Source organism: Denticeps clupeoides, chromosome 3, assembly GCF_900700375.1.
Source record: "Denticeps clupeoides chromosome 3, fDenClu1.1, whole genome shotgun sequence".
Classification (NCBI taxonomy): Eukaryota; Metazoa; Chordata; class Actinopteri; order Clupeiformes; family Denticipitidae; genus Denticeps; species Denticeps clupeoides.
The window spans coordinates 16,647,526-16,666,717 of record NC_041709.1 but is presented as its reverse complement, the minus strand read 5'-3'; the positions used below and the strand labels follow the sequence as shown (position 1 = coordinate 16,666,717).

The following is a 19,192-nucleotide window of genomic DNA, read 5'->3' as shown; positions in this document are numbered from 1 at the left end:
CCCACTTACTACCATTGTGTCCCTGAGCAAGACACTTAACCCTAAGTCGCTGTCCTTGTAACTATTGATTGTAAGTCTCTCTGGATAAGGGCGTCTGGTAAATGCTGTATATTTAAATGATATGTATGAAGGTCGGGCTGGTCACGGTGCAAATCTTTCGATTGTTTTGCCCGCGACATCTGGCAACCCCCGCTGTGCTGCTACTGCAGCAGAGCTCAGCGCAGGATGGTAGCATCAATATGGGAGAAGTAACAACTTTGAGAGGTGAGACGTCCCCGTGTTCAGCCTCGGCATGTGCGGGCGGTTTGCTTGTGGAATGGCTGGCTCGTTGACCTTGTTGGTGAGGGGACAGGGGTTTTATTGTCAGCCCTCGCCCACAGAAGTGCTTTGCCGTTAGCCTTTTAGCCTGCTAGCACACCTGCGCCTCGCGCCTTACTGCGAACCCCGAACTGCGAAATAATTAGCTCTGCGGATGTGCGCAGGTTAACGCAGAAAATCCAGACAACGCCGTGTTAGTGTAGCGGTGACACACTGTCCCCTCACTGAATTTCTCTTTTGTTTCACCCGGTTGCCAGTTGTCTCTCTGCTGTTAGGGTTTCTTTCAAAACAAACCTCGCCAGACTAGTGTCAGTGTTACTTTTGACCAAAGAATATGACTATTCAGTACTCCTAATGTAATATGGATTTAAGTAATTATTCCTTCAAGTCCGTGCATGGATTTAGAGGACATTGTTTTGTGCTGGTTACCAACTCATGCATGTGTGTATTTGGTTACTAGATATCAGACACACGCGTACCTAAAGAATCCCTCAGCATGTCCACAGATGACAGCATCTCTGAAGATGTGTCCAGCTCTGTGGCTCAGAGCCATGACCATGCCAGTGCTAACTTTGGCAAGGGGAGTGAAGCTTCCATAGTGTCTTCTGAGGACACGGCGTCTGGTCTGGCTGGACCTGAAGAGGACCAATCTCCAGCCTCCTCTGGTCAAACCTTGGAGGGATTCCTCCACGCATCAGCAGAGACCTTAAGCACCAGGCCACCAGCCTCACCAGCATGCAATATTTCGCAGAAAATAAGGTCAGTGGGAGCTGAACGGCTTGTAGTACAGGATGCTCAATATCCAGACCCGTTGTCTTCATTGGTTGTCACATGCTTTAGGAGGCTGTTTCTTAATGCTGAGGAGGACATTAACTCAGGGAGGAGCCTGGCCGTCATCAACCCCGGCTTCCTGGAGACTCTCAGAACGTTGGTTGAGGAGATTCAGGAAAGTGGAGAGACAGAACCTGAAATCTGGAAAAACTGTGAGGTAAAAAGCTGCCTCCAGACCTCCCCAGAGGTAGCAGGAGAGCATGTGCTGAGGTGGCCAACTCCTTTTTTTTATAGGCCAGCGTCTGAGGCCCTCCCGGTGGATTTTAGCTAACAACAGAGTGGCCCCATGTGGGTGGCTCTGACTAAGGAGGGCTGAGCCTGCTCCAGCTGATGCCCCCCCTCTGTTGTGCTGGCACATACAGCAGTTGTAATGTGTCAAATTGGATTTTCAGGCACTTCTTCTCACCTTTGTGTCAGTGCAGGATTTCCTTCACAACATATTGTCACAGAGTCATTGTTTTGTCTGGAGAGACGACTCCGATTGTAGATTGTAGTAATTAATTAATAAATAAATAAATAGTCATGAATTATTGAAGCTTAAATCATTATTAATTCAATATGACATGTATTATAAAAAAAACATAATTCATTAATTAAATGTCATTTTGAAATATTTCACAATTTATTTAATTTGTGCACATCATGAATTACTTCTATCTCAGTCTGAACCATCAAAGTGGGCGGGACTAATGCTGATCTAGTCTGAGCTTGTACTGATGGTTGTTTTTATCTGTAGCTGTTTCCACCATGGTGCTACCATTCATCTGTGAGTTTCCAGCGGAGCTGGTAAGAGGAATTGTAGGATTAGGAGACTACATCGAAACGGGATGCTGAACCTGAGTATGTTGTGGGAAAAGCGGAGAAATTTGAGGTATTTGTAGTTATGTTGGCACTTTCTGACCATTATCTTGAATGGTAGCTTTGATGAATGGTAACACCATAATGGGAAGGACACAGGCTAGATCAGCATTATTCCCACCCATTTCGGTCAGACTGACCAATAGAAATTATTCATGATGCACTGCTAATGATAATTCCTGTCTTATTGAATTATTTAATTATGTTTTGATTTTCCATTTTTAATTATTCATTACGTTTTATTGTTTAATTGTTGATTATCGGTTTTATTCTGGCACTCGTAGTACTCCATACATGTCACTAAAGGTATTGAATTTATTTCATTAAATGTACCAAAGTAGGCTCTTTGTAGTTACTCAGCTTGATTAGCTTTTTTTTCTGGGAGCATTCCTCCTGATAAGTGGGAGTATCATAGAGGTTCACGCTGCAGTTATAATTCTCCTTCATTCTTTCAGCAAATAAACCACATGCTCATGTAAACATCTTCTTCAACAGGGTAGGTGGTTGCAGCTGTTTCAGCTGGTGGAAAAGCAATACAAAGAACAAATCCGTGCCCAGCAAGAACAGTATCAGTGCCAAATACAGGTCAGATGCTGTTACTATTAAATGTGGGCGTGTGTCTGTCCATTGTTTGTGTGCCTTGTTTTTGACTGTATTATCATGTGCTATATGATTATAATAATACCACTTGCTGCTTAGAGTAATGCAGTTATCCTTCCAACATGCAATAACCGCTCTGAATTAGTGTTCAGTATATCAAAAGTTTTTGCCACACACTTTCGTGACTCAGTTTCGTGACTTTACAGTATAGTCTTGCTTTAATGTGGAGCATTTCTGTATGACACTGACACTTGTCTGCTCTTTTTCTCAATCAGCTTACACAGAACGAGATTAAGACATTAGTGCAGCTACAGAACCAACAGAGCAGTGACCAGCCACATGCCCTGGACCTTTCCACACCTGTTTCAAAAGACCTCACAAGCATACCGGATGTGGTCAATGGCCGCCAGCAATCCCATTCAGCTCTGCAGACTCTTAGTTCTCTGTCTCCTCCGAAACCATCTGCCATCCTGGGACAGAGCTCAGAAGAGGGGACTGTCACTGTTCAGCTGAGCAGTGGCTATGGGACCCTGTCTACTTGGGAGCCCGCTTTGGATTCAGGGTTGCGGGGGTCTGCAGAAAGAGCTTGTGTGGAGAGGAATGAAGTCAGGTGGCCCACTATTCATTTGGATCACAGACTGGGTAATACCCCCTCTCCAGACGCCATTGTGAAAGGGCAAGAGCACCAACAGGAAATGCAGAATATTATGGCCAAACCAGCAGTAGTGACTAAACTCATCTCTCCAAACCGACCTCCAGCTTCCAGGCAGGTTGCACATGAAGGCGGTAACAGTGCTTTGCGCTTCAGGCTTTATGAATACATCGCTGATACATTTACATTTACATTGATAAGTTGTGACTGATATGTTGCACTGATATGTTGTGTTTTGATATGCATTCTGTTTTTTTGTGGTCTGTTTTTCAAAAACATGTTTCTATTTCTCAAAACGAACAACAAAATTACAGTCAGCCACTAACCTCCTGGGCACAGAAGCAAAAGCACAGACAAAAGAAAGACAAACCGGCACAAGAGTCATTTTCATCCCAGCCTGAGGAAACAGAGGAAAGGAGCCCTGCAGGGAATTTTAATCAGGAAAATGTAAGTCAAGCACAGATCTAACTCAAATTATTGTTAAACTGAATCATGCAGTGTTATAAAACATAGCATTAGAATGAAATGTTACAGTTGTAACCCTAGTTCTCTGAGGGAGATGAATCAGACATCTCACTGTGGGACACACCCCTTGCATGGCTATTCAATCACGCCTTCAGGCTTGGCCGGATGGTGCAGCGGGAGGCCCCGCCTCCCCTTAATGAGTCCGCCTGCACACATCCGGTCTTTGCCCTCATTCCATACCTCTAACTATGGCGTATTGAAATCACACCGATTGCTGTGAATGTCATGTGAAAGCACACGAAAAGGCATGCCTATTAAGACACGCCCAGGACTGCATGCGCAAGAGTAGGGGTAGTCTCATCCAGGTGGTGGAACCTTGCAAAGTGTCAGGGCATGCCCAACTAGCTGAGGAACACAAGTCAGCCATAGACACACCCCAGAACAGCCCCCTGCCCATAAAGGCCTTTATAGGCAGTGGTCTATATGGCCATCAGTTGAGCTGACGATGCTGTGACAAGGAGAAGGGAGGCAGGTAAAAAGGCTGCAGATCTACTGAAGAGCGACTGAAGGAATTCAAAACCCTTGGGACGGAATGTCAGATTGGGGTGTTAGGTCGCCTCAAAAACTGTGTGCAGGCTGTACATACAGATCACATACAGCTCTCTCACCTGCTTGGCTGTCAACAGCACAAGTAGCATGACTGTGTTATAAGACTGGCTTGACTGTCTTATAAGACTCAGCCCCACCTCTGTCAGAGTCTCAAAAGGAGGACTCCAGTATCAGTGACAGACTCCAGGGTGGTAGGGGTGACATGAGGGGGGGTGAGAGTTCACTGCCGCCACCCCCACACACATGTAGAAAGCAGAAAGCATTATCAAATACATAGCAAAGGCCTTGCCCTACTCCAATAACTCCTACAAAAAGAGAGCATCACCGGAATGGACACTGATAGGACACCACCTGATGTTCCGCACACCGCTTCTCAAATATTCGCCACTTCAGGTCATACAGCAACTTAGTGGATGGTGCCATGGCACTATGAATAGTGGTGATCATATTATGTGGCAGGCCAGCCGAGGTCAGATTGAACCGCTCATGAATCTCCACATCTCCACCAACCATGGCCTACGTGGCCAATGTATTGCTATCAAGAACAGCTGACGCTGAACGCTTTCCGCTGATGCAAAGATATCTACGACAGCTTTGTCGCACATCATCCAAATCTTCACCACCACCCCGGGATGGAGCATCCACTGCCCAGAATGTGTGTGACCTCTGGACAGCAGATCTGCTCCCAAGTTTAGCTGGCCAGGAACTTGGGTTACTCGCAAAGAGAAAAGGTGAACACTGCTCCACAATTGGAGTCTGTGAGCCAGGCCAGTGCAGGCTCAGAGAGCAAAAGTCACTTACACCATTTCTGTGGTGTTGTCCGTCCTGATCAGGAGGTAATTGCCCAGGAGATGCGGGCGAAATGCCACAGAGCCACAGAGATGGGGCGCCCTCCTGAGCAGAAAAGGTATCTGCTATGACGGGACAAGGGAGCTCTTCGCATGATTTATTCTTACATTTAAGGCATTTGGCAGACGCCCTTATCCAGAACGACTTACAACGTGCTTCCCTGTTACAATCAATGAAGTGATCAATTCTGGTTCACTAGGACCCCCAATTATAAATACAATCTTTTTAATCTTTTATTCTTTTTATTCTTAAACTGAGACTGCGATGGTAGGAAAGAAGTAATGCTGTATGAGACACATGTCAAGTGTGCGAGTGGCTAGAGCAGCCCAAAAAGCTTAAATGAGTATGTCACACCTTTTAATGCAAATCTCAGGAATTTCCGATGTGGGGTATATATGCAAGTTTGAAAATATGTGTTGTTTAAATCAGTCAATATGAACCAATTGTGATACCGAATACAACACAATATTTGTTTTTGGTGTTGACATTCTGAATGTGTAATGCTGTAGACATGTAAAGAGTCTTTGTGTGACATTGAGGAGCACAGTCATTAGGCTAGTTACAGTCCTCCTTGTGGTCCAAGTGAGGCTGCAGCAGTGTCGGGTCCTTTCAGAATCATTGATGCGAGACAGAACGGATTGTCGGGGCCAGGGATGTTAAGGTTCCTTAACCTTCTTAGCTGGTGAAAGAATCACTGGTGAGAATGGCTCAATAAAGGTCTAAAGGCTGGTAAAACGTTAGATTAAATAAATTCTAAAATTTTCTCAGCATGACACGGTTTGATGCCCACTGGACGAGTGGTAGCTCAGATGAATACCATGAATGAGTGATCGGATGAGGATTCAGGGATTCATTAAGAGGAGGCAGGCCTCTCCCTGCACCATCCAGCCAAGCCAGAAGTTGTGGATGAATTGGGCTTGATCAAATAGCCATGCAAGAAGGCATCTCATAGTGAGATGTTGAGTGGGTCGGCTGAAAGAGAACAGTGAATTTGACTTGCAATAAATCATTGTGTGCACATCTAAAATGTGAAAACACCCCTGGGATCTTATACCGCAGGCCCTGTCTTGTTTTGAATGAATTTTAGAAAGGATGCACTGTGGAACCCTGTAATCTCATCACTATAAGGAGAAGTGACAGCCTTTTCTCTGAAGCATCAGGTAAAGATCGAAAATTCCGATTAGTTATGTGTTGTTTTAGAATAAGGGATTTTTCATAGTATGCAATAAAAACATCTCTTATCTCATGTCAACATTTTAACAGTGTGCTCAAATATAAAAATATTTGAAAGATTATATTAAATTGTGTCCTTATAGAACATTAGCAGTGATATTCTCATTTAATTAACGGTATTTTCCCCCCCTACAACACAAAACAGTAATGTTTCTTTTTTGATCCTGCTTTATTATGTCAAAATTGTTTCATTATTCATCAGCATGGTTAATAGTTTATCACTCCACTCATTAATTTTACAAATAAACAAAAATGTCTGATTTGTAAAGGCACTTGCTGTTTTGCGCTTAATAAACTTCTAAACTGATTGTTTGTGTATATTTTATTCCTGTTGTCCTGTTGTTTTTCAGAAATAATTTAGTTCTTTTTTCCCCACATCCATAGGGTTGACATACTGGAAGTTGGATGAAAATGAGCTTTACCACCCTCTACCTGACAGCTTTGACAGTGGCGCTTTTCTCCTGTTGCCGGAGGTTTCCAGAAGTCAGGTAAGGAACGCCCTGAAATAGAACATTTGGGATTGATGTGGTTGAAGTCATGGCCTCTGACACTTGCTCTGTCCACAGACTCCTCCAAATGAGAACAGACCATCAGTATCTCTGAGAGAAATCTACCAGAGCAAGCAGAGAGGCGAGCACAAATGCCAGGAGTGGGACCTTTTTTCTCACTCTAATACTTCTTCTCCACAGGTATATATAGTTATATAGTCTAGATAGTCTTAATTTTACTTCTAGTATTGTCTAAAACTAAAACTCAACTCAGTAAGTAAGACTGGTTTAATTCACCCTCTACTCCAACTCTGGCTTTGTGCCACCCTAGCGCACTCTGCCATCCTTTGAAACGTTTCCGTGGCCAGACCGGATAGAAATTTTACTGTTTTAGAGAAAAACATTGTGTGGACGGGGCCTAAATGCCTGAACATTTTAATCTTATTTAAACCAGAATGATATATGAATATTTTATTCTAGTTTTAGTCTACGTCCATTCTTTCCAGTGTTTTTTGACCACACATTCTTTTTTTCCCCAGTTCTTTGTTAAGAAAGTGTGTCCACGGGTTGCTTCGCTTCCCCTGGCCATCTGCTAACCCCTCACCATACATGTTTTACCCACCACAAGCCTTCTGGAATCGAAATAATGTGTGAACAGGAATTGAGGATGTGACGTTAAACAGAAATACTGAATAATAATTACGTGATTAGATGAGAGGAGATGTCTTGTCTTGTTTAAATGACATTTTAGTATACTTTTATTTTGTAAACCACATTTAGACTTCTTTTTATTCATCAACAATAATCGCCCCCGAAAGCCATTTATTAGTATACGGATAATAGAAACATTTATTCATTGTCAGTGAAGTCACAGATATTTTTTTTTCCCTCCATACGGAAGGTGCTGACATTGGACCCCACGGTGCACACTAGACAGTCTGAGCGTACCTCTGGCTTCACCTCTCCCTCACACTTCAGCAGTCCCTCGTTCCCCTCACAGCCACTGGCGTGCCACGGTAGCTTAGCCCCCATCAGCCCAGACTCCGTAGTTCTGCAGACCCAGACAGATACCGACTGCACCTCAAATGCCAGCAGCCTCTCTGGGCACCAGCTCCCAGAGCCAAGCAGGGAGGCTGCATCCTCTACCTCCCATGCAGCCCAGCAGAGACGGCGGCGCTCCAGTGAGGAGGACTGCAGCCACACAGCCACCCTGACACTGCGGCCCTTCCAGCAGCCAAGCAGAGAGCCGCAGCTGGGAGCCAGAGGCGATTTGGAAAGAGTCCCCTCTCTGGAGGATCCAGTGGTTCTCTCGCTGTGAGCACTCTGTCTATTCTAAATTCAAGTCTGAGATTCAATGTTTGCTTGTCAATGTTTGCTGGCCAGTTTTACAGTGGTAAAGACAGAAGTGGTTAAACATTTTTTTTCTTGGTTAAGGTGTATTTGCCCACATTTCTGCTCCTCAGGTTGAGGCAGAGCCTACGGGAGAAGCACTCCCGCCACATAGCTGATGTCAGAGCATACTATGAGTCTGAGATCAGCTTGCTGAAGGAAAAACTGAACTTGGCGGATCTGCCACGGGACGTGGAGAAAAGTAACCAAGTTCTGCTAGAGAGGTGGAGACATTTTATTGATTTGTGTTGGTACATTTGTTTTGCAAATTTTAAAATCAAGTTTTCTTTAACAGATTTATGCAATCATTTTACCTTTTAATGCAGTATGTCAGTGTGGTCCTTCGATGATTTCATATGTCGTATCTCTGAAGTGGTTTTGTTTTTATATTCTTTAAAACTCACTCTGAGCTGAGATCTCGTCAGGATTCGTACAGTCATTAAAGACCTGGAAAAGTCATGGAATTTGAAAAGAGAATTTTCCTGGTCTTGAAAAGTTTTTGAATACAAAATAAACATATAAAGTTAATGAAGAGTCATTGAAATCTGATTGATACATGGTTGTATAATGAAGTACATATATACAACCATTTACCAGACGCCCTTATCCAGAGCGACTTACAATCAGTAGTAACAGGGACAGTCCCCCCCTGGAGACATTCAGGCTCAAGTGTCTTGCTCAAGGACACTATGGTAGTAAGTGAGATTTTAACCTGGGTCTTCTGGTTCATAGGCGAGTGTGTTACCCACTAGGCTACTACTGCCTCGCATTTTTCTACATTTACAACTACAACGCAGGTCTATAGCATATTTGCTGCCTTTAAGTAGTGAACCACGTCTCATTGTGCTGCGTCCGTTGCTTCCATATTCCAGCACCTCCACAGTCGCATGTCTCCTTTTAAAAGTCATGTAAATGATCTAATCTGGAACATGATTGGGTCCATTTTACTCTTGCTCAGGCTGTGTGAACTTGGAGGAAGAAACATTGCCATTTAAATTAAGCTATTTAGGGTTGTCAGAAATGTAGATTTAACAATATTTTGGTGAATTTGACTTTTTGGGCATTTTTTTTCTTCAATTTGCACTGAAATTTCAGAGATCGTATGGTCATTACTATGTGCCTTAGAATACTTGAAAAATCATGGAAATTCTTTTCTAAAAATGTGTAAGAACCTATGGTCTGCCTTTTTTTCTAATTTTTTGTCTGTTGTAGTTTTTATTATTGTTATGTTCTACTTTCCTAGAAAGATACTCCAGTCATGTCGTGCTATGAATGCCATAGATAGAGGACTTGAGACTGTCTTAGTTGTTAAAAATATATTCAGCCTCATGCAGTGCCTGCAGGATGTGATATATATATATATATATACACACACACACACACACACACACACACACGATCATAAAGTGAATTTCATTTTTGAGTGGCTAAGGGAGACTCATGAATATTCATGAGAAAAGGCTCCTACCACACTGGTCAGCTGATGTGTCCCCAAGAGTCATTTCCATCAATAATACACTAGTTGCATATCTTTAGTAGGGGAGGGGCTTGTGGGACAGTGGTGCATCTGGTGGAATCATAAGAGTGGAGTATATGCTTCACGTTGCAGCTGCAGCACATAACAGCAATGCTTGGTGGAATCCAGGGGTTAGTTAGTTTAGTGCTTGTTAGCTTGTCACAGTCATACAGTTTTCTAGGTAACATTATTAAACATAAAGCAAAACTCATGGGATCTTTTCCTTGTATTCTTCTTTTTTTTTAAAGGTGTAAATACCTGGAACAAGCCCTTAATGAGGCAAGGACCTGCGTTGTGGAACTGGAGAACAAGAACCGGCTGTTGGAAAAACAGCTGGTAGGACCTCCATTTCTATTACCTGATTTCCAATACACTGGTGCTGGTGCCGGATCTGGTGCTCGGCTGGCCTGATCTGGGCACCAACCGAGAACTGGTCTACATTTTCACTAGTCAGGAGCTCATAGTGAGCTGCATCATAATAAGTCACAGGCCATACACACTAAACAAAATTCCCAGCTCTGAATCTATTACATCAGAATACAATACAATACCCTTTAATACTGTAACTTCTTTTTTTTTTTTTAGCAATTCAGTTGCTCGTGTGAAGCCTGCAACTTTAAGTTCTTCCCTTATTTCTTCTTACACTTTATTTAAGTGCACTTTTTTTGTTGAATTTCTGTGGATGTCTAAAAAGCTAGAAGAGCTTTAATTTCTTCAGTGCTCCACATTAGCTGAATTTGTCATTCCATCATTTTCTCTTTTAAACTGCCGATCACTCCGCCGTTCCTTCGTGACTTCATGAGTTCTTCCTACTAGACCAGCAAAGTTTATGGACCTGTTTGGTTCCTTTTTTGTGCACCGGCACCAAATGTTTTTATATGGGAAAGTGTGGCACTGGTTCCAAATTTGGGAACCAGAGCAGTGGTAAAGGTGAATATGTCATAGAGCCACATAAAGGTGTATAGAGCCAAGAATGTAAATCCAAGGATGCAATTGTGTGTGTAAAATGAACTTCTTGTAAAAGCATGTAACCATGTTCTGTGTGTGTATCTAGGCTGAATGGCCAGAGCGGTATGAGTCGGCCAGCGCTACGGTGCAGGCTCTGCAACTGAGGTTGGAGGAGATAAAGCTGAACAGCCGGGAGAAAGACGCCACTGTCACCAAGCTGCGACAGTGTATACGTCAGCTGGAGGACGCTGTGCAGAATGCCTACAGGGACGTAGATGACAGAGAAGCCCGTCTGAAGAAAGAGCACAAGATGATGCAGGACGTGAGTTTGTGCTGGAGAGTCTGCTGCCAAAGAACAGATTTGTTGCATAAAGCCTGCTTTTAAATTGCCTGTTGCTTTTAAAATATAATTCATAATTATGAATTGCAATGTACATTTGGCTTATTTTAAGCTAATGTATTATTGTTGTGGGAAGCTGTATGCCTGTAATCCAATTATAGGCATACAGCACTGACTAATTTTCTGCCAATATTTCAGCTTCTCCTGGAATACGAATCTCTAAGAAAGGATCATGAGAGCTCAAAGGTACAGACATTTCTTACTCTATTTTTAAGAATTCAGAAATCTCTGCAGGTTTCATTGAATGTACTTTTTTTCTTAACAGGATAAATTAGTTTTAACAGAGAATAAGCTTTATGAAGCCAATGAGCAGATCTTTGACCTAAAAAGGTACAGATGAATGTGTGCATTTTTAGATTTAAGTGCATAGCCAAAGAAGTTGTATTTTGCTTCACAATCTCCTCTATTTCTTGCAGGTTAATATCCAAGCTGGAGTCACAGGTCAAACAACTGGAACATGAGAATATGGCAAAGAGTCGCCAGGCTGCTCACAGCCACTCACAACCCTCAGGAGCTGGGTGAGTTAAATTCAAGTGACTTATATGATTTGTCTTTAAATGATAAGTCTAATTATTTTTTATATTTGACCCATTTTAACCAGTTTGTTCCACCACCCTGACCTGCTTGTTTCACCAAACAAAAGACATCATGAAGTTGAGTCCTGTGCCAGGAAATGTCTTCGACCAGACCTTGTGTCATCGTGGTCTTCTGATAAAACTGTAAATGAAGACAGAAGGTAATGTATACCCCCACCACCCCCACTGAAACCTATAAACTTCTACATATTTAATGAAGGCTTATATGTATGGGATATTGGGGCAGTGGTGGACTAGTGGTTAAGGAACCTTCTAATCAGAAGGTTGCCGGTTTGAATCCTGATTCGCCAAGGTGCCACTGAGGTGCCACTGAGCAAAGCACTGTCCCCACACACTGCTCCCCGGGCACCTGTCATGGCTGCCCACTGCTCACCAAGGGTGATGGTTAAAAGCAGAGGACACATTTCATTGTGTCACCGTGTGCAATGATAATCACTTCACTTTCACTTTTACTTTTAATGTCAGAGACATTGTTTATTGTTTTACTTTCTGGTTGGGTTGTTCATGATATGGTCCTCTATATTTCAGGCATGTTTCTCCCCCTTTGAAAGAATCTCAAGAACCAGCAGTGGGGAAAAGGGAAGTGGTGCTAACGCCCATGATGAAGGCATTGATTCAGATGGAGGAAACCAGAGCAACTGAAGGAAGGGCAGTCTCCAGGAGCAACTATACTTCTTCCAGTCAGTTACAGGGTCTCGGTGTTGTTTTGAAAAAGCTCATAATTCCTTATCACTGAAATCTAGCTTCTAACAGAGTCTTGGTTGAGAACCAGAACTATATAATATCCTACTCTTGATCAGTTGTAGGGTTTTGTCTATTTTCAGGGTTGGATCGACGCAGGCCCACCTTGGGCTTTGTGGAGAGCGGTCTCCAGGAGCCTCTTCAGGCAAAGGCAGGTGCTGTGCTTAAAGCTCAGAGAAGCCTGTCTCCACTGGGTCATCGTTCTTCATCGCTCCCACCCAGAGCACAGAGGGCTGTCCCTGTGTCCACTCCCAGTATGCTGAATTAAACTTTTTTTTTTTTTACCTTCTGTCCCCGTCTCTATAATGTATATGTGAATTGAATGTACTTGTTTTGTTTGTAACAGCTAAAAGAGAAACTTTGATTACTCCGCTATCTGCTAAGTCCAGTCCCAAGCGCTGCCCCACTGAGAACTTCTCCACAGCATTTGAGCCTCCTCCAACACTGCAGCACTATAGGCATAACAGGTAACTGAAGTACAGATACAAGCACAATAGATCGTCCATTGTCTTCATTCATTTCCTTTTTTTGTGTAATGTAAAATATATTTAGCAACGAAAACCAAGGTTGCCAACTTTAAATTGAGAGCAAACAAAAAAATCATTACATTTTGATTTAATTCTTACATTTAAACACATTTATTTAAACAAATGGGAAATAGTATATAAAGTGTAGAATGTTGTGTATTTCTATTTTATTTTTCAATAATAGTACGTTTTTTTATTTTGGCACTCGTGTTTTTTCAGGTTTAAGTAATTAATTTTATAATTTTCCAGTGGAAAGGGCTGATCATTTGTTATGTGTATATCCATTTCACCCAGTATGGTGTTCACCCGTATGTTTACCTACCACCACACCAGTATCCCCAGTATCCTGATATGCATGAGTTATACTTTTTGTTGTTTTGTTATGCTTCCTTTAGGTTTGATTTGCTCTTGGATCAAAAGGGTGGTGGCTCATTGGTGGCATCTCATCTTAGCCCACGAAAGAGGCTTTGTTTTAAAGAACCTGAAAGGACTGAGGGTAGGTCCAACAGCAATGACCAAGAAGAGAACTTGACTATCCAGGTTTAGGTTTATATTTTGTGCATGAGTGGTTTAGCTGAGGAATAGGACTAGGCCACGTGTCAGCTGTGTCATTTATGCATGGACAGTAATGAATGTTATACTGTCTAAAGTCTAATAAGGTTTACATGTCCGTAGTCAACCAGGAGTCCTGCCACATCACCCCAGAGTCCGGTGACTCCAGTCAGCCCGCAGAAGAAGGTACGGCCAGGTCAGCTTGGCAGGACCAGGAGACAGATGCCCCACTGGAGCTTCCAGACTTCAGGAATGATTTGGGTGTGTCGTACCAGAACCAGCTACAATCCTTAACTGACGCAGAGCGGCTTTTCGATGAACTCACCCAAGAGAAGCAGCAGGTAGACGTTTTGTACCCATTTATATTGCTAAACTTACATCCTATAGGCAAAAATGTCTTGCCTCTGTTGCCAGCATTTCATTAGACAGTATCGTTTTTCTGCTTTACCTCTCAAGCTCTGATATGTTTGCATGGGAGATTTACTGGAGCAGTGAAAGAATTAATTGGTTCCTTTTTGAAATCCTTTATAGCTTGTTATCAGGATATTGTTCTCTCCTGCCTGGCAGACAAATGAGCAAATAGAGCTTGTGGATTGGAGTCATAAAACACAAAGCCTCAAATGTGAAGCACCTCATTATGGCTGACATTGTCAAGGTTTCTAATTAATTTGGTTGTCAGTATTAAGCCTGTCTGAATGTAGCATAACAAAGAAAGAACTCTGTGCTGTACAGTTTGTGACTTCATGCGACATATTGAATAACTATGCTTTACTGTTTTCAATTAGTGTCCAGTTCATGATTTCTATTTTGAATATTTTGCTCATTCACCCCCTCTTGTGGTTTCAGGCTGTGTACTTTTCTCCAGCTTTATACTTATTTGTTCCTTTAACAGATTGAGGCAGCACTAAGTAGGATTCCAGGGACGGGTGCTAGGGCTACTTTGCAGAGCCGACTAGATGAGGTACTGACTCCATGGTTTATATAAACAAGTGCTGTACCATTTGATATTTGCATTTGTGTTCTATGGTAACGTACATCAAATAACCTTTAATGTGGTGCAATTATAACTTTTATGATGTATGAAATAGTAAACGGCATGCATATCTGGATATATTTAGAAATTGCACTATAAAACAAGTGTTTTCAGAATGTTGCTCAAGGGGGATCTGTACCTGGAACTACTGATATTAAGCCCTCTGGATAAGGGTGTCTGCTAAATGCCATAAATGTTAATGTAAACTGTGTGTGTGCATTCTAAACCAGTGGTTTTCACAATGAGTGCCACCTCCAAAAATATTTTACTTTTTTAAAGAAACATTTGACCAGTTTACACAGAGGAGGTTTTCTTTGTAGTATGAATATTATTTATTATTGAGTTTCATCTACTGTCAGTACTGCTACCTTTTATTCTACTGCCATCTGGAGGACTCAAAATACTATAAAATAATGGGTTCTACCGCTGTCCTCTTAAGTTTGCAACACTTTAAATTACGTGGCTGTTAGCTTGTTGATATCATGACATCAGCAGTTTTGGAATGTTCAGAAGTGGTGAGATATAACATACTTTTTGTGTGCATATATGAAAACAAGTGATCAAAGAAAAAAAGAACTACATAAAATGTCACAGAGCCCAACAGCTTCTTCTGGAGAGTACAATATTCTTCTATCTGGTATTGTGATGGAAATGCCATCTAAGTGTTCAGTTTGGTTGAGATCATTGTTTGATATATTTGCATCTGTTCTTTTTTAGGTTACTTTAGAGAATCGTTTGGAAAGAGTCAATCATGACCTTGGATCCATCCGCATGACTTTGAAGAGGTTCAACATTTTGCGAAATTCCTCTAATATATAGCAGTCTTTTCTGTGTCTGAAAGATAGATATTTGAAGCTGCTTTGTTTGACACAAAGCAGTTTAAGTTTTAGTCTTTCGCCTGTGACATCCAGTGTGCATATAACAAGTAAATATTTTGTATTTTTTTATTACTGTAGAATATATTTTATATGTTTTTTGAAATGTCACTGGCAAATTTTGAAGTATATTTTACTAAAATGCAGATTTATAAATCTTTACTTTTTTATGTGAAAAGTGTGAAATTCTACTCCACATTCAGGTTAGTTCTGTTATACTATCATATAAGCGGCCATATTCTGAACCTGGGGCTGTATTCACAAATCTTTAAATTTTTTATGAGGTTATCTAGACTATATCAATTGCTTAACCTAATTAAGCTTTATGACCGATTATTCAATCATTGATTCTTATAATTAGAGCTGGGCAATAAATCAATATTATTAGATTTAAATTGATTTGTTTTTTTCCTTTAAAACAATGTCTAACATAAAACAGCGATCTCAGGTTCATCTTCTTTTGAAATCCTCACATTTGAAACAGTTTGACAGGCAGACAGACTTATGGCAGTACACAGGTCCGGTGAAGAGCTTGTCTCTTCAGACATTTTCATGTGGCATGGATGAAAAGTCTGCAAAACCCGAGTGATTGGTGGTGTTTGAGGAACGGAGCGACAACTAGTTTTTGTTTCACAGCCTACTTGACTCTGTATTAATGTGACTGACAACTTTCAAACACAGATTTCATTGGCTGGTGCTTGCTTTGTGCATTAAAAGCTCTTTTTCACATTGCACAGAGTACGGAAAGATGAAAAGAAATTAGAACCGCACTTTAATATTTCATATCAAACATATTTACATAGTTTATGCATTTACTAAAAACCTTTGACCCCAGATATGAGCTAGCAATCCGACAATATACTTTCTGAAATACCCACATGGCTTCTTTATTACAGAACTCATGAAAAAACAGCTAAGCTGCTGGAGAATGTGCCATATCTCATCTTTTAATAAAGGAAGACATTTAGGGGAGAATTTGATCGTTTTTTTTATTAAATTGAGATTATATTTTTAGGCCCTATCTCCCAGCTCTACTTATACGCACACATACATGCAGGGTCTCCATAAAGTATTCACACCCCTACACGGTTTCCACACTTTATTATGTTACAGCTTCATTATAATATAAAAATCTAAAATATATTTAAGTAATGACAATGCAAAATAAGCTTCTTTAGTGAGGATTGGTTTCTAAATCATCTCTCTGACCATGGCCCTTCTTTGACTGGGCAGCCAGATCTAGGGAGGGTCCTGGTGGCTCCAAACTTTTTCAGTTTACAAATAACTGAGACCTTCAGTGCTGCCAAAATTGTTTGATTCCTTCTCCAGATTTGTGCTTTACAACAATCTGGTCTCAGAAGTCTACAGACAATACCTTGTACTTCATTGTTTGGTTTCTGCTTTGATATGCACTGTCAACTGAGAGACCTCATATAGATAAGTGTGTGCCATTCCAAATCATATTCAGTCAACTGTATTTAACATAAATCAAGTTGCAGAAGGATCTTGAGAATGGTCAGTGAAAAATGGATGTGCCTAATCTCAAGTTTGAGTGTCATAAAACGGTTTGAATATATAAGTATCTATTGTGCTAGAAGGTTTTCAGTCTTTATAGATTTAAATGTCTGAAAACATGAAAACACTTTGCCATTATAGACAATTTTGGGTAGATGATTTTGTAAAAGCAAACTAAAATATATTTTAGAATAATTCTGTAACATAAGAAAATGTGGAAAAGTGAAATGGTGGCAATTCATTCTGGTGGCGCTGTGTCTGCATATGTAAAAAAAAAAACATTTATTGGAATATTAATTTCTTCAATATTCTGTGAATACAGGCCCAGCTTGTCTATTGCCATTGTCCATTCCATGTTCAATATTGTTTACTTATTTATTTTTGTAATTGCCTTCTTCCAAACAACACTTGATAAATTGCCTCTTGTGTGTTAATAATTTCTATGAATGTGACAGAATTGATTATGTGAAGTTCCAGTGCTTTTTAAGACCCAAACACACTGTTCCATGCCTTTTTAATTTAACATCCTTGTGGTAAATGGCCACTGTTATGTTTATTCATTGGCTTCATTCCAAAACAAAACCAGCAAATATGGGGTGCATTTTTTGTGTGCTGGAATGCCCTGGGTGGGTTCATTTTGAATTTTTATAGTTTTTTTTTTTTTAAATAGCACGTGTTTGCATAGGTTTGTGAAATCCATCCATTCAGGGTATACCAACTTACAAAATGAATAATTAACAGTGAAATAAACTAGACAGTGGCTTGTGTTTACACTCAAAAAAAAAAAAAGACGAACCCATTTCAGTGGTTATGCACAAGGAACTTCATTTAATTGTTATGCATGAAACTACTACCAGTGTTAGCAATTTTTAAAAATTTGCTACATAGCTCACTGAGAAATATTTACACTGAAATCGAGGTGAATAAATAATGCATGGAAATGCATAAACTCTTTCACATGAAAGATTTACTGTTTGCCGCAGAAGCCAATAAAATGTAATAATAGCAACACAATCTTTACACACGGAAGTGTGCTGAGCAATAAATCTGTGATGGGTATACGCAACACATCAGATCACAAGCATGCATGTTAGCAAGACTAAGTTAACAGCGGGATAAGTTGGGGAAATTTGCAAAAAATGCCCCATCCGACGAAGAAAAAAAAAATTAAGTGTTGTTATTCTCCTCAGTTAGAAGAAATGTCTTCGCAATACAGTGTCCATAAGCCTGTGCGAGTGAGGTCACACCAGCATCTGGTAAAAATATTTTCCGTACATTAACGCTGACATTTCACGTAATTTTGTTGATCTCACGTTCTCAGTGGAAAATTGCCATTGCAGCACGCCGCCACTGGACAGCGCCCACCCACAGCACCATGCCAGCCTGCTGAGAAATGCATGCGGTCGGTGCGCCACCGGCACCTTTTTCATTAAAAAGGGGGGACAATTAAAAAAAAGTTAAGGACCCGTTTGGTTAATTTCAGTCTATTGTAAACGGCGAAACTGTATTTGCCGGAGAAGCTGCCAAATAAATACACTTTCGTGCCAGGAGAAGATGACAGGTAGGTTGTGCTCCGGTGCCCGGTCCGCGTTACTCAACATGACCAAAACACACAGACACACAGTCTCGTGTTTACAACACAGGCAGCAACATTAATCTCGCCAGGTTATTATTGGTGAAAAAAAATTACTTGGACTGGCTTTAAAAAAAAAAAAAAAACAACAGGCGCCAGGTTAGCCATCTCTCTCTCTCTCTCTCTCCATCTTCCCCCCCTCTCCCTCTCTCTCTCTCCATCTTCTCTCTCTCTCTCTCTCTCTCTCTCTCTCTCTCTCAGAGAGCCGCTCCTGACACATTAGCCGCTGTTAGCCGCGCACCGCTAGCCAAGCTCCTCTGCGCCATTTCGAATTCCGCCGAACTCGAACTCGGCCGTTCGGGTGTAATCGGGTTTTGTTGCTAGGAGACGCCTGCGGCTACGTGGCTCACGGGACTGAAAAGTTGCCCGGCGCCGCGGCGTTTTCACGGTAAGGCACCCTGCGTGTGGTCGATGAATGCGTGGCAGCGCCGCCGGGGTTCGGGCTTTTTTGCGTGGTGCTCTCCGTGCGAAGTGAACTGTGGCTGAAAATGCCGCTGAGGAATTAGATCGGTTTTTATTTATTTTTCCCGACAGGCTGGTGGGTTTGGTAACCCACGGTACTTC

The 19,192-nt window shown here is 41.5% G+C and overlaps 2 protein-coding genes across 4 annotated transcripts in view; both read left to right on the top strand.

Moving 5' to 3' along the window:
* The first annotated feature begins 176 nt into the window (after window positions 1–176).
* mphosph9 (M-phase phosphoprotein 9) lies at window positions 177–17,807 on the top strand. The gene is made up of 24 exons (XM_028974714.1): window positions 177–264; window positions 779–1,077; window positions 1,159–1,306; window positions 2,503–2,592; window positions 2,883–3,373; window positions 3,574–3,706; window positions 6,270–6,342; window positions 6,800–6,903; window positions 6,982–7,104; window positions 7,805–8,217; window positions 8,367–8,516; window positions 10,057–10,144; window positions 10,863–11,078; window positions 11,295–11,342; window positions 11,422–11,486; window positions 11,573–11,674; window positions 11,758–11,892; window positions 12,281–12,432; window positions 12,577–12,747; window positions 12,840–12,960; window positions 13,416–13,516; window positions 13,696–13,913; window positions 14,465–14,533; window positions 15,323–17,807. Exons 2-24 carry the CDS (start codon window positions 815–817, stop codon window positions 15,422–15,424), a joined length of 3,576 nt encoding a protein of 1,191 aa, XP_028830547.1. The 5' UTR covers window positions 177–264; window positions 779–814; the 3' UTR covers window positions 15,425–17,807.
* A 562-nt stretch (window positions 17,808–18,369) lies between these two features.
* pitpnm2 (phosphatidylinositol transfer protein, membrane-associated 2) overlaps window positions 18,370–19,192 on the top strand; it is a 41,763-nt gene continuing 40,940 nt past the window's right edge. For 2 of the 3 annotated variants that reach the window (XM_028970932.1, XM_028970933.1), the window contains exon 1: window positions 18,820–19,016. The gene's annotated coding sequence lies outside the window, so the exon portion shown is untranslated. Of the gene's footprint in view, window positions 18,557–18,819; window positions 19,017–19,192 lie in introns of those variants that run through there. The other variant, XM_028970934.1, reaches the window with a different exon arrangement.

What these genes read in the sequence shown, in the direction of transcription:
- mphosph9 (XM_028974714.1), top strand. Translation starts at nt 815, where the DNA reads ATGTCCACAGATGACAGCATCTCTGAAGATGTGTCCAGCTCTGTGGCT. An exon ending in GGAATTTTAATCAGGAAAAT is followed by an intron (nt 3,707 to 6,269) that starts GTAAGTCAAGCA and finishes AATGAATTTTAG; the next exon opens with AAAGGATGCACTGTGGAACC. An exon ending in CGGAGGTTTCCAGAAGTCAG is followed by an intron (nt 6,904 to 6,981) that starts GTAAGGAACGCC and finishes CTCTGTCCACAG; the next exon opens with ACTCCTCCAAATGAGAACAG.